The sequence below is a fragment of the Moschus berezovskii genome, chromosome 17 (assembly GCF_049115385.1).
Source record: "Moschus berezovskii isolate FMDL1 chromosome 17, NW_MosBer_1.0, whole genome shotgun sequence".
NCBI classification, from domain to species: Eukaryota; Metazoa; Chordata; class Mammalia; order Artiodactyla; family Moschidae; genus Moschus; species Moschus berezovskii.
In genome coordinates this window covers 19,815,368-19,830,086 of record NC_142476.1, presented here as the reverse complement: position 1 = coordinate 19,830,086, position 14,719 = coordinate 19,815,368, and the positions used below count along the sequence as shown (strand labels likewise).

General features: G+C 44.6%; 1 protein-coding gene across 1 annotated transcript in view; it reads left to right on the top strand.

Moving 5' to 3' along the window:
• The window catches only part of KCNH1 (potassium voltage-gated channel subfamily H member 1), a 424,393-nt gene that overhangs the window by 42,329 nt on the left and 367,345 nt on the right, over positions 1-14,719 (top strand). Inside the window, exon 4 of the mRNA XM_088845243.1 lies at positions 9,163-9,291. Coding sequence (XP_088701369.1) covers positions 9,163-9,291 — 129 coding nt within the window. The remainder of the gene's footprint in view (positions 1-9,162; positions 9,292-14,719) is intronic.

Genomic DNA, 14,719 nt, shown 5'->3' with positions numbered 1-14,719 from the left:
GTTTTTTTTTGTTTAACAAGTATTTTTAATGAAAGTGCGACTGAAGCATTTTTTATTTAATATCCATTTAAAATTTCTTTTTATATTAATTGTTCAGATTCTTTGCCATATGTTCTATTTAATTCTTGTGATTTTCTCATTGATTTTCCTCATAAACTTTTAATAAATTGGTTTGTGCCCCCCCCCCCACCCCTCATGAGTATTTGCAAGGACAACTTTGTAGAAAAGATCTACTATTGACAGGCATTCATGTTCTTGTTACCTTTGGGGGAGTTGGGAGTAACTAGCAGAAGGCTTCCTGGTATGTTTTGGAATGAGTGTGTGGAATACTGTTACCTGTCTTGGAGACTGGCTTATTTGAAAGGCTTCTTTCTATCTACTGGGCAGTCTAATCAGTAAACCTGGGCGTTTTGGTACTGCTATATATTTTGTATCGTTACTTAACTCATTCTCAGTATGCTGGATAAGTTTCTTACATTAGTAGCAGTCATCATTCATGAACTCATTTAGCAAATATTTAGGCGGTCATTTTTGTGCTGGTCAATTAGTTTCTCCATTTTTCAAAGAAGAAAGTTAAGAAGTGTTAGCCATGAGTGAAAGTACTCCACCCTCAGGACAACACTCCCCAGCATGTGACTAACTTTGCAACTCATGGTGTGACTAGAAGCCTGGGTTTGGAAGCCTTGGATCACTTCTCCACCAGAGAAGCACAGGAAAAGGCAGCTTAGAGCCAGGGGAAGCTGCTGGCCAGTTCTTCCTGATTACCTACTGCAGGCCTGGAGGTTTGAACCAAAGAGATCCACGTGTGAGAAACCTACTGTGCCTTGAGGGGGTGGCAGTCTAGTTGTGAAGACAGATCATCTCTGGCCTAGTTTGCCAACAGATGGTCTTTTTTTTTTCAGTTCCTTTTTCACTGCTCTGGGTCTTCACTGCTGCGCTCGGGCTGCTGTCTAGTCACGGTGCGCGGGCTTCTCATTGTGGTGGCTTCTCGTTGCTGAGCACTCAAGCGGATGCATGCGTTTCAGCAGCTGTGGCTCCTGGGCTCACGGGCTCAGTAGTTGTAGCGCACAGGCTTAGTTGCCCTGAGGCATGTAGAATCCTTCTAGATCAGGAATCGAACCTGTGTCCCCTTCATTGGTAGGCAGATCCTTTACCACTGGACCACCAGGGTGGTTACCACTGTGACTACCACCAACGGATCGTTCATTTATTTATTCAGTACTAGAAGCTGTTTATATATAAGGGATATTGATCCTAAATCACACACATATTGAAAGCTGTTTGGCCTATTAAATTTTTTCTCTTTAATTAAAGACTTTTAAAATACCATATCTGTTGTTGTTCATTTGCTCAGTCATGTCTGACTCTTTGCAACCCTATGGACTGCAGCACGCCAGGCTTCCCTGTCTTTCACCATCTCCCAGAGTTTGCTCATCTCATGTCCATCACATCGGTGATGCCATCCAACCGTCTCATCCTCTGCCACCCCCTTCTCCTCCTGCCTTCAATCTTTCCCAGCATCAGGGTCTTTTCCAATGAGTCAGTTCTTCCCATCAGGTGGCCAAAGTATTGGAGCTTCAGCTTCAGCATCAGTCCTTCTAATGAATAATCAGGACTGATTTTCTTTAGGACTGGTTGGATCTCCTTGCTGTCCAAGGGACTCTCAAGAGTCTTCTCTGACACCACCTTTAAATTTTTTTCTTTGATTAAAGACTTTTTAAATACCATATGTAAATTAAAAAATGTTTGTCAGTCTTTTTCTTTATGGTTCTAACCTTTATATAATACTTAGCAAGCTCTTCTCCTTGCCTGAATAATAAAAATATTCTTCCTTTTTCCCTTCTGGTACTTTTATAGCACTATTTGTTGTCATCAGCCTCTTTCTTTCCAATTTGAAATGCTCTTTTTTAAAACGCTAAATGCTCACATTCATGTATTTGTATATCTCCTCTTTTTTTTCAGGAATCTTTTTGTAACTTATTAGCTTTGTGAGTTTGGTTAAAGTGCCTTCCCACTTGGGTTCTCCATATTTAAATTAAAGATAATGTCACAGTAGCAGTTCCACCTCACAGAGTTGTGAAAAGTAAACCATGATGTGTCAGGGTTTGGCCCCATTGTGAGCACTCAGTAACTGATATTATTGTTTTCATTTTGGCTTGTTTTAGGGTCACTGCCATTGGCTCCTAATTACTATAGTAAGTAATCCCTGTCATTAGTTTTCTCTTCAAAAATTTCTTGGCTGTTCTTCCATCTTTATTTTTCTATTTGAATTGAATGTCAATTCATCAAGCTCTGAGAAAAACAGATGAAAAAAGAAACAATTGAGATTCTGATTGAAATTGCGTTAAATTTATATATTAGAAGAAGAGGTTTGACATCTTACAGAATTGAATCTTCTCATCTATAAACAGTGTAGCTCTCTCCTTATTGAGGTTTTGTTTTTGGCTCTTCAATCAAATTTAAATAACATTGAGACTTAAGCATTGCATTTTCTAGCTTTTCCCTTGTTATGGTTGAGACTGGCCCTTAGGAACAGGTGAAGGCAGCTTTGGATTCTCATTAAACTCCTTAAGATACATTCTGTTTTACAGTCATATAAACACCCCTATGAGGTGAGATTGAACATTTCAAACTTATAGATGAGGAAAGAAGGAAGGAAAGTAATAGTTTTATATATCCATGTATCAGGCATTTCAACTTAATCTAAAGATCTTGTGGCTCAGACAGTAAAGAATCCGCCTGCAATGTGGGAGACCCAGGTTCGATCCCTGGGTCAGGAAGATCCTCCCCTGGAGAAAGAAATGGCAAGCCACTCCAGTATCCTTGTCTGGAAAATCCCATGGACAGAGGAGCCTGGCGGGCTAGAGTCCATGGGGTGGGGAAGAGTCAGACAGGACTCTGACACACTGAAGTAGATTTAACGTAGATCCAGTACATTACACCAAAGTAGTAGCTCCAACACACGACAGTAGATCTGTTATCCCTGTTTTATAAATAAGGAAACTGATTCTGAGAGAAGTTCAGGTGGCATGGCAAAGCATACAATAAGTGAAGACGGGGCTCAGACAGAGGCCTTGGGATTCTGGATGAGATGTCCTAAAGGCTATTGGTCACTACGTCCCCTGTCCTCTCTCATCTTCTCACACTTGTCGTTTGTCTCAATAGAGTTGACCAGAACCCTGTTGGTCTGTTTCCCGGGGCAGACTGCCATTCTCTAGTTTCTAGACTCATCCCAATGGCCCAGCACAGGCAGCCCTTCCCAAGAGCCAGTCACAGTGGCTTGATGGATTCTGTTGGGTTTGAATGTGGCCTGGGGCTTCCCAGGTGGCACTAGGGGTAAAGAACCCACCTGCTAGTACAGGAGACATAAGAGACGTGAGTTCAATCCCTGGGTCAGGAAGATTCCCTGGAGAAGCGAATGGCTCCCCACTCCAGTATTCTTGCCCGGAGAATCCCATGGACAGAGGAACCTGGCAGGCTACAGCCCACATTGTCTCAAAGAGTCAGACATGACTAAAGTGACTTAGCATGCACCATGTCATCCAAATTTGCATGTGGCCTGGTTGTCTGGCTATGGAAAGTACCTGGAAGGATGTCCAGGGTCGGAGGGAGACTGATAGAGGCCAAAAATCCTGTCATACACCTGCACCTTGCTGTTTTATTTTCTGACTGTTGTGGTTGAGAAGCTTTGTAGGGAGATTAGGTTGTCAGGTTCATTAGTGCTCAACGCAAGGGAGCAGCGTAAGGGATGGCCATCACAGAGTGTCCAGAAGGAGGAGCCTAAGCTGGAGCTGCCCTTCCACCGCGCGTCCTCAGCCAGAAAGGAGCGGCAGCCTTTGCCATCAGCGCGATGTGTTTCTCCTGGATTTCTGTATCGATCTTCCTTTAATAGTTTATTATTGACCCTTGGTTCTTTTCCAGAAAAAAGACATTAAGTACTTGCTTTTCTTGGTTTTCCCATGGTAGTCACTTGGGTGAGGAGGCAGAATTTTAACCTCTTGCTGATTCTGTGTGTAGGTGTGTGTATTTGTGCATTCACTGTCTCTCTTGTGTCTTGAGGGAATAAATCCTGCTCTAGATCTGGTCTCTAGAGGAGATCCCCAGAGGCCAACTGCTCAGGCCTCTGCCCCCAGACAGGTCTTCATCTGAATGGAGACAAAACATTTCTGAATATACCCTGGGTGCCTCTGGAGGGTATAAGGGAACCTGAATGGGTGGGGCCGTAGTCTCTGGATATTTCATGTTTGCTTGAAAGAGCTGTTTCCCATATTGAGACTTTGAGTAATGTTTCATTGGCATTTTTAGCGAAAGGTTAAAATGACTGGTCTGTGCTACCTAGGAGGGACTCATATATTCTCTTTTGGAAAAATTTCAGAAATGAAAAATTTGAACCCATTCTTCTTGCTTTCCTAGATTTTTTGGCTAGTGATAATCTGGGGGAGAGAGAGAGAGGCAGGTTTGAGTAACTGTGAAAACACTGGAAGTAGGATTTCTTTCTTTGAAATTCAGCAGGCATTCCTAGAGCTTGTTGAGTTTTCACAGCTCCAGGCTGGCACCTCCTGGAGCTGAGCAGCATAGTTGCCTCATATGACCCTGTGGATAACACTGCTTTGGATGGCACTGGACTAGGGATGCAGGACCATGAGACAGGAAAAGATCAGTTCTCCTGCCCTTGAAGCACACTGTTATTGTTCATTGCTAAGTCATGTCTGACTCTTTTGTGACTCCATGGACTGTAGCCCACCAGGCTCCTCTGTCCATGGGATTTCCCAGGCAAGAATACTGGAGCAGGTTGCCATTTCCTTCTCTAGGGGATTTTCCCAACCCAGAGATCGAACCCATGTCTCCTGCCTTGGCAGATGGATTATTTACCGTGAGCCATCAGGGAGCCCTAAAGAAATAGTCCTTAACTGTTAAGGTTTGATGGGGGTCAATGCACAACATTTTCTTTCCCTGTCCATGATCACAAGCAATTGAGAGAAATTCAGGCATCAGGAAGGTTCAGATATCACCTTTATGACTGGTAAATCTGATCCTAGAGGACGTATTTTATCTCTATGGGAAGGTGAGTTTTTAAAAGTGAATACTAGAATCAGACAGACTTATCCACCCAACACAGTTGTTGACTAAAAAAATTAGTCACAGTCTGAAAGTAGAGAGTTATTTTATTTGGTGGGGATGTTAAGGACTCCAAGTCCAGGAGGCAGAATCTCAATAGTCCTGAGAAAACTGCTCTGAGGAGGTGGGAGTGGGAGTCAGGTTATATATAAGTTCACAACAAAGAGGGCAGGGAGTCTGACCATCAAAGATTACTGCTAAATTGTAAGGAAAACCAAATATCAAGCTAAGGGATTTAGCATTCTTCTATGTAAGAGAAGATGGAAGCCTCTGGGCTTACTGAATTCATTCTGTTCATGTGTACCTAAGCTGTTGCTGCTGCTGCTGCTGCTGCTAAGTCGCTTCAGTCGTGTCCGACTCTGTGCGACCCCATAGACGGAAGCCCACCAGGCTCCCCTGTCCCTGGGATTCTCCTCCTGCTCCAGTACCTAAGCTATCTAGCACCAAACCCTATTTTTTTTTTTATTTCTCACATCCTGCCCCTACTAAGCCCCCCAGCTCTTCAACAGTCACTGTTAGGGATGACGGCCTTTGCTGGATTGCAGACCCTTTGGGGAGCCTTCATCTACTCAGATGGTAAAGAATTCTTCTGCCAATGCAGGAGACCCGGGTTCAGTCCCTGGGTTGGGAAGATCCCCTGGGAAAGGGAATGGCTACCCACTCCAGTATTCTTGCCTGAGAAATCCCGTGGACAGAGGAGACTGGCAGGCTACAGTCCACGGGGTCACAAAGATTCAGACATGATTGAGTGACTAACACTTTCATTCACATATGGCGGCTTGGAAATGCTGATGGCTGTGACGTTTCTTGCCCACCAGTATGGTAGGAAATATTTCATTTCACACAGGTAACACGACAGATGGAGAAGGCAATGGCAACCCACTCCAGTATGCTTGCCTGAAAAATCCCATGGACGGAGGAGCCTGGTGGGCTGACGTCTATGAAGTCGCCAAGAGTCCGACACGACTGAAGTGACTTAGCAGCAGCAGCAACACGAGAAAACCAGTCTTCTGCCAGCTATCCCCCTGCCCTCTGACCTCTCCCCTAACATTTCTAGAATGGGGAAGTAGAGTAGAATGCTCCCTAATCTCTTAAGACAGCAGAAGAGAAAAAGTGGCCAGGCGACGCATGTCCAGTTCTTATCCACCATATTGCCAACCCAGGGGAAAGGTCTGGAGTGTTACATTGAAAGATGTCCCTCCACAAAAAACACCAGGTGCGGGAAAAGGAGGGCTTCCCTGCTGGCTCAGGTGGTAAAGGATCTGCCTGCAATGCAGGAGACCTGGGTTCGATCCGTGAGTCGGGAAGATCCCCTGGAGTAGGGGACGGCTACCCACTCCAGTATTCTTGCCTGGGAAATCCTTTGGACCAGGTTCCCACCCTCAACAAGCCCAAGTGATCAACTGGAGAGGAACTCTTAAAGTAATAGATACTGATTATATGAATTTTTGGCACAAGAATCAGATTTAGATATTGAAAAGGAATGATCAGAATAGCACATGTTTAGTCAGGGAGCATTTCTGGAAGGAAGCAATGGGTCGTTTGGTAGAGAGACAGGCATAAAGCTTTAAACATATAGAAATGGGGGAAAGTTCTTGAGGAGCTTGAACTATGGTAAAATGAAAAGGGCCTCCCAGCGTGGCAGATACAGTGGCTCTTGTGTGACCGGGGAGATGTGGATTAGTGTCAGCAGTCTAAGTGGTCATAAAGATTAGATGGCACAGCCCCAGCTGGACCAAGTTCGTTGACACCAGGCCAGCTGGTGCAGCGCTGTGGAAGGCCCACAGGTGGCAGCTGTGAAGGGGGTGGTTCTGGGGATTCCAGCGAGACCAGGCTCCTGGTGTGAGGCAGTGTGAGTGGGGGGCCTCTCTTCTGACTTATTACTGGTTTGATAGATCGGGTGTGCTTTCTCATTTACCCAGCTGAAAGAAGAAAGCTTTTAGCTTAGTTTTCTTTAGAGCAAAAAGAAAAGTGTTTTGTTTTTGTTTTTCTCTTTGTTATATCAGCTAGTATACAACCAAGAGCTGTGTGTACGTAGGCTCAATTTTTCTTGAGTTTTCTGTTGTTTAATTGAAAGTGGGTTAAAATCCACTTTAGGTCCTAAGGAACATCCTGGGAGGAATAGTAACATAGGCCTTCCAAAAACCACGGATAATTCAGAGACCATATATTTCTTGATTTTGGAATTACTGTGTGATTTTTTTTTTTTTTTTTCTTTTCTGGTTTTGCCATGCGGCTTGTGTAGGATCTTAGTTCCCCAACCAGGGATCCAACCCTGGCCCTTGGCAGTGAAAGCATGGAGTCCTAATGACTGGACTGCCAAAAACTCCTGATTTTTGTAAGGTGGATTTTTTTCTTTCAAAACACATTTTTCCTTAGGGTGACATTATGGTATATTCTAAGACTACCCAGAAATTGGTAGTTAAAAAGGGAAGGGACAATAGAGGTTTAAAATTAGCTGTGGATGAATATATAGACAATCAAAATTTAAGAAGAACGTAGTCCTGTCTGATCCATTTGCTGCCTGTTTGACCATCACGGTGGGGTTATTCATACTTACATATGAACAAGTAGCAGATATATAAGCTTGTTACTGTTAAATTGATTAATCCAAGTGTTAATCAGAGATGTCTGTCTGTCCGTGTCATATAGTAGAGTTTGTTGCGACTGTAGGCAGAGAGATCTAGGTGACCAATTGAGAATGTATTTCCATCTGCTTGTTATCTCCTAAAATATAATAAAGGTAAAATGCTGAGCCCCATGCCTTGTGCAAAGGAAGCTTCTCTAAGACGTAACAACATGGAGAAATATCTACTGTATTTTAATTTGAAAAAGGTTATAAAATGGTATGTAAAGCAATATCCCAGTCAAACAGTTGTTTAGTTCTTATAAGCCAGATGCTGTTTTAGGAGCTAGATACAAGAACTGGGTAGGGTGAACCTCCCACTGCTTTGCGCTGCACGTTTAGTTTTGTTACACAGGAGAGATTGGTACATCTTGCTATGATGTCCTCAACAGATAGAAAACATCTATTTCTTTTCCTTATTGATTTATTTTTTGGGGGAGCCAGAGACTAATTTTGTGCAGGTATTTGTCCATAGATCCCCGAGTAGGTGACCTCTCTGAGAGGTCAGTCACATGAGCCCTGCTCATCTTCTCCTCCTGGGGTTTAGGGCGGTGCTTTGGGAGAGCTCTTTTATCCCTCACTTTAGCCCGGGAGCAAGGTTTGGAAGTTGAAACGCATTCACCGAACCTCCTAAAGCACTGAGTAATCACAGCCCAAACCTTCTGGAGACTCCCTTTCTGGGGAAGCCTTGGCTGGGAGAACCGTTGTGTTATTCTCCTCCTTTCTCAGTGTGTCCTCTCTTGCCATCCTGTTGGACCTTTGAGATTTTTATTCTGGGGAGAAAGACTTAGAAACGTAGTTTCTAGCCTATGGTGAAATAAGCATTTCAGTCACATTGATGGGTTCCCAAACCAAATTTTGGCACCGGAGCCTTTAGTAATGGAAATTTGAATTTTGTGGTCTGCTGACTGTGGATGGCGCTACCCAACTGGCCCCCACTCCCTGCTTGGTCTCTATATGCTCTAAGGTAGGTCTTTAGGTCTCTGTACCTTAGTTACTTCCATAAGCTCAGGAGGGATTTCCAACCCATTTTCTAACCATTTGACAAGGGTTAAGAAATCTGTACTTACAGAATTATTTGAACAGGAGAACCTCCCCCACTGAGTAGTTACTGCTGCTGCTGCTGCTAAGTCACTTCAGTCGTGTCCGACTCTGTGTGACCCCACAGACGGAAGCCCACCAGGCTTCCCCATCCCTGGGATTCTCCAGGCAAGAACACTGGAGTGGGTTGCCATTTCCTTCTATGAAACTTTTATTCCAGCAAGAAGAAAAATTAGTGGTATAAAATCCCAGAACCTGAAGGAATGAAGCCATTCTAAAAATGAATTAATGTTTGTACCGATTCGTTCCCAAGTCCTTATGTAAGTCCCTCTGATGAGAGTGCAAATTACTGACCAACTTTTTGGTATTTCTTTCAGGGACACCTGTGTGGTTCTTTGTGAAAATTGCTCCAATTCGAAATGAACAGGATAAAGTGGTTTTATTTCTTTGCACTTTCAGTGACATAACCGCTTTTAAACAGCCGATTGAAGATGATTCATGTAAAGGTTTGTATTTCTGATTTGTACAAATACTTCTTTTTTGCCTATAGTGTGACTCTTTGTTACAGAGAATTTGAGGTTGCCACAGCAATCTCTGCACAAGGACCAAGATTTAAACTTTAATTTGTGTTGGGTAAAGCACTATATCATTCTGGAATGCACTGAGGGAAAAGAAAGTGAGGAAAAAAAGCTTTGGTTAGGAAGCCATTTTAATCAATTTCATACCTCTGTAGAGTGACCCTTTCCAAGTAGACAGAAGAAGGTAATTGGGCATCTCTGGTATCTTTGGAACCTTTGCAGGTTTTCACATGACAGATGTCAGTTACCCAAATGAGCAGCTCATGACCACATTCGTCTTACTTCTATATACACTTCTTTAAATTTGAGTTCTAGCATTTTCAGAGTATTAAAGCAGATTTTAGCACATTGCTCCCTTTGTGGTTGATTAAGTTTGTGGCTGGTTAATTCATTGGAAACATGGAATTAATGAGGCCAGTGTCTTCAGTAACATTCCCACGTGGGTCATTTAATCAGCTCGGGAACCACAGATTTTAGCACTCACCTCAGCTGTATCACATACACGTATTGTTTGAATAACTCTGGGGACCTAGGAGAGGAGACGGCTCAGGTTTCTCGAACAGTGATATTCCGGAAGTGGTCCAGCCCATCAGGCTGTCAAACCCAGAAGTCTGGAGTTAGGAGGCGTCAGAGCACTCTTTCCCAAGACAGCCAAGGGGCCAGGAGTTCTTTCTCGTGGCAGTATTTCCTGGCTGGGGGGCTGATTTTCCAGCTCTACCCGAGACCCTGCTCCTTGCATTTTTCTGAGATGCAGCAGAGAGATAGGAGTGAAGTTCAAGGGAGAGTAAAACTGGGGCATGTTATCCTTGATGTGACAAAACTGGGATTGTTAAATGGCAAGAAAGGAAGAAATAAAAAGCTTTCCATGGCTGCTCCCTCTGGGCCTGTGTCCTCTGAGGGTGTATAAAGTCCTACCACGTTTGGATGCTCATTTTTATAGAGCGCAGAGCACAGTGCTGTGCATACCAGTATATCCTATTTCTTTTTTTTTTTTTTTACTGTCTATATCTTAATAAATCAACGACAGCCTGCCTTTGGGTTTCAGGACCAAAACAGATGTAAATCAAGTCTCTCCACTTGTCTCAGCCTCCCACAGTCTCCTTTTCCCCTGCAGATTTGTGATTCCCTGATTTCTGAGTGCAGTGGCTATCACAGGGCGATAGACTCACTCATGATGAGTGTCATCCTGTTACCATCTAGGCCGTTCACTTTTTTAACTGGGTAAACACATAAATAGCATTTTAAAGATAATCTGATATTTTGAAACTTATTTTTGCAAGTTTTCTCTGAAAATGTGAACTAGGGATGCGGTTGAGTCAGAACGTTTTCTTATCACCACCGGAACGTTTTCAGGTGACGTGAAGGGCCTGTTTAGCAGGAAGGGCTGAGTCAACTTAGAGCACCGCCCACGAGGGGTCCGCATGGCATTCTCGGGGAGCCTGAAAGAGGAGATAAATCAGACTGATGCGGGGAGACTCACTGAGGTTTATTTTTCAAGCTCCACTTCATTTGTCCGGCCTCATTCACGCCTTTCTCTTGCGGATAAAAGTTTTTGTACGCACGCACACCCTATTCCCTGTTAGCCAAGGGAACCAGATATTAATTCTCTTTGTCCATGAAATACATAGGAGTAATACGCGGCTTGCGTCCTAAAAATCTAAAATATACACGTGTGTGCACACACACACAAGTACACACTCTTTGGCCCTCAATATAAGAATGCAGATAGTGGATCATGTTTAATATTTCCTCCAAGACAGGACTTTATAAGCATGTCCACTTCAAATGCTATGGCAGATATGTTTAGACCTTCCCACTTGTCATGTCACTGTGCCCCGACCCACATGGATTTGGTGGTCTGTTTAGGACGAGGTCAGATTTTATAGTAGTCTCTTGATGATGGAAGAGCATGATAATTCTCCAGGCCTTGTTTGTTGTAAGTCTATAAACTGCAGTTTTGGCTTCAAGGGTCCAATATAATGGTGGGAAAACATCTTGTAGATGGAAAATACACTGCCATGTGACTGGGTGATTCTTCTGACTTGACATTTCTCCTTGGAAGTGTTCTCACATTGCGAGATTCCAGCCGGTCCAACTGTGCTTTCAGTTCAGTTCAGTCACTCAGTCGTGTCTGACCCATGAACCACAGTGCGCCAGGCCTCCCTGTCCATCACCAACTCCCAGAGTCCACCCAAACCCATGTCCATCGAGTTGATGATGCCAACCAACCATCTCATCCTCTGTCATCCCCTTCTCCTCCGGCCCTCAATCTTTCCCAGCATCAGAGTCTTTTCCAGTGAGTCAAATCTTCGCATCAGGTGGCCAAAGTATTGGAGTTTCAGCTTCAACATCAGTCCTTCCAATGAACACCCAGGATTGATCTCCTTTAGGATGGACTGGTTGGATCTCCTTGCAGTCCAAGGGACTCTCAAGAGTCTTCCCCAACACCACAGTTCAAAAGCATCAATTCTTCGGTGCTCAGCTTTCTTTATAGTCCAACTCTCACATCCATACATAACCACTAGAAAAACCATAGCCTTGACTAGACGGACCTATGTTGACAAAGTAATATCTCTGCTTTTTAATATGCTATCTAGGTTGGTCATAACTTTCTTTCCAAGGAGTAAGCGTCTTTTAATTTCATGGCTGCAATCACCATTTTCAGTGATTTTGGAGCCCAGAAAAATAAAGTCTGACACTGTTTCCACTGTTTCCCCATCTATTTCCCATGAAATGATGGGACCAGATGCCATGATCTTAGTTTTCTGAATGTTGAGCTTCAAGCCAACCTTTTCACTCCCCTGTTTCACTTTCATCAAGAGGCTTTTGAGTTCCTCTTCACTTTCTGCCATAAGGGTGGTGTCATCTGCATATCTGAGATTATTGATATTTCTCCCAGCAATCTTGATTCCAGCTTGTGCTTCTTCCAGCCCAGCGTTCCTCATGATGTACTCTGCATATAAGTTAAATAAGCAGGATGACAATATACAGCCTTGACGTACTCCTTTTCCTATTTGGAACCAGTCTGTTTTCCGTGTCCAGTTCTAACTGTTGCTTCCTGACCTGCATACAGTTTTCTCAAGAGGCAGGTCAGGTGAGGTGCTTTCAGTGCAGCACCTCAATTAGCATAAAAAGTCTGAGTGTTGGTGACCCAGGCTTGCGTAGAATTCATCTTTTTTTAAAAAGCATATTTATTTATTTCTGGCTGTGCTGAGTCTTTGTTGCTGCGCGGGCGTCTCTCTAACTGCAGTGAGCGGGAACTGCCCTCCAGTTGTGGTGCGTGAGCTTCTCGTTGGGATGGCTTCTCTCGCTGCGGAGCATCATGGGCTCCCCTGCGTGCGGGCTCCAGTCGTCCTCGCAGCTGGGCTCCAGAGTTGCGCTTTTCCCGGCTCTACATCAGAGGCTCAATTGTTGTGGCACATGGTCTTACCTGCTCCATGGCATGTGGGATCTTCCTGGACCAGAGATCAAACCCATGTACCCTGCCTTGGCAGGGAGAGTCTTTACCGCTCAGTGACCACAGAAGCCCGTAGAATTCACTTTTGAGGTGGAATGGAAGGATGGATAATTGAAAACCCCAGAAAATCCCCAGGTATTTGCTCTTTGGCGTAGCAATATGGGATGTTTTCCCATTAAAGTCAGCTATGCTTAGGTTGTCTTTAAAATGACTTTGTTTTCTCTGATGGCTTTGTGCTTAACTTTGGGGCTTGGGAGTGGGATGAGTGCATCCTAACAGTAATTCGAGAAGCCAGTTGGTGCCTAACATTTTCCCGTGAACAACCCACAAAGGAGAGAACACACAGGATCATTGGTGATAGACTATTTTAGCATCTGACACAAAGTGACTCCCCCTTGGCCCTAAGCTCCAATCACACGTGATGGGCCCTGGGTATGCTCCCTAAGCCCCCTCTGTCATTCAGGGTATCAGTTCTCATGACCCTTTTCATGAATTAGCTAGAGCCCTGGTTGTCTCGTGTCCTCCTTCCTGTTCATCGTTTGGCTGTTTCCCTTGTTCTCTGATAAAAACGTGCCCACAGATGGCGTGGAGCAAGGGGATGAAAGTCAAGCTAGGTTTGCTGTTTGGTAACACTCTAGTGTATGTGCGCATGTGTGTGTGTTTAATGGCTGAGGAAGAGAGTAGGTGGGGATTCTTGGTTGAAATGAGACTCAGGGACGCTCCGGGGTTTCCTTTGTTCCCCGTCTCTTGCTTTTCTGTTGCTGTGGATGATTGGGGGTGGGCTGCAGGGTGCTTTTCTCTGTTGAGTCCGCCCTTGTAAACCAGGCAAGTGGGCAGAGAAGGATTAGAGTGTGGGGCTCAGAGTTTCTTTCCACAGTGTTTGCCCCACAGTGAGCCACCCCTCCTGTTTGCTCTCTTACCTCACTGAATAATCTCGCATTAAAGGAGCAAATTCATTTTCAGAGATCCACACATTTACTTCTAAATTCAGGGTTAAAATTGAGCCAAGCATGGACAACAAAATGAATGTTAAACTCTGAAGGAGATTTTTAATGGGCAGAGATGTAGAATATTCAGGGCTGAAGGCTCCGGCAAGCTGCCCTGACTGCTGACCCTTCTCCACGCGTCTTCACGTGGAGGGCATGTGCGGTGCTCTCGGGAAGACAGGGTAATAGATACAAAGCACAGGCCCCCTCCCCTTCAACAGTCACATTTTCTCTCTCTGCAGCTTAGGATGACTGGAGGGTGATGATGTAATGACTTCTGCTTGAAGAAGCCATCCTGGAGTTTTGGCTGTTGGTACATCAATAGGAGAAAGATCTGGGGGTAGGAAGACTTGAGGACACCTCGGCAGTGTCCACACTGACTGGTGGTCCCCTGTGTCCTTTGTTCTCTGCTGGGTGTTGGGTTATGGCTCCAGCTCCTCTAAGGGACCCCGGGACTCTTCAGATTAGGATGAGCCTGGCCTCCTAGCCTCCACCCCCGCCCAGGGCAAGGGTACTTTAAGGAGTCCTCTGCAACTTCTATTCCAAGTGCCTCCACATGGTTTCCCAGGGAGGGGCCTCTAGGTCTGTGTTTTCTAGCATCTCTGGACTTGCCCTGGGAGGAGCTGGAATTTCAGCTCATCTTAGAACCATCTCTTCTGGCCTAGGGAAGATACAGGGATGTATGGGCTAAAGCAGCCTAGTGGAGGACTCACCCCAGTTGAAGCCAGTAGGCAGTGTGGGCTCAGTAAGGGAGAGAGGGTTGTCCTTACTGAGAATGGAGAAAGGACTTGGTGAATACTTTCTAGCTGCTTGTTAGATTGAAAACTGCGTTCCCCTCCTCCTGTCCTTCTCCATTCATGCTTTTTTTCCCCTCCTGCTCACCCTTCTCATCTTGCCTGATCCTGTGATGCTT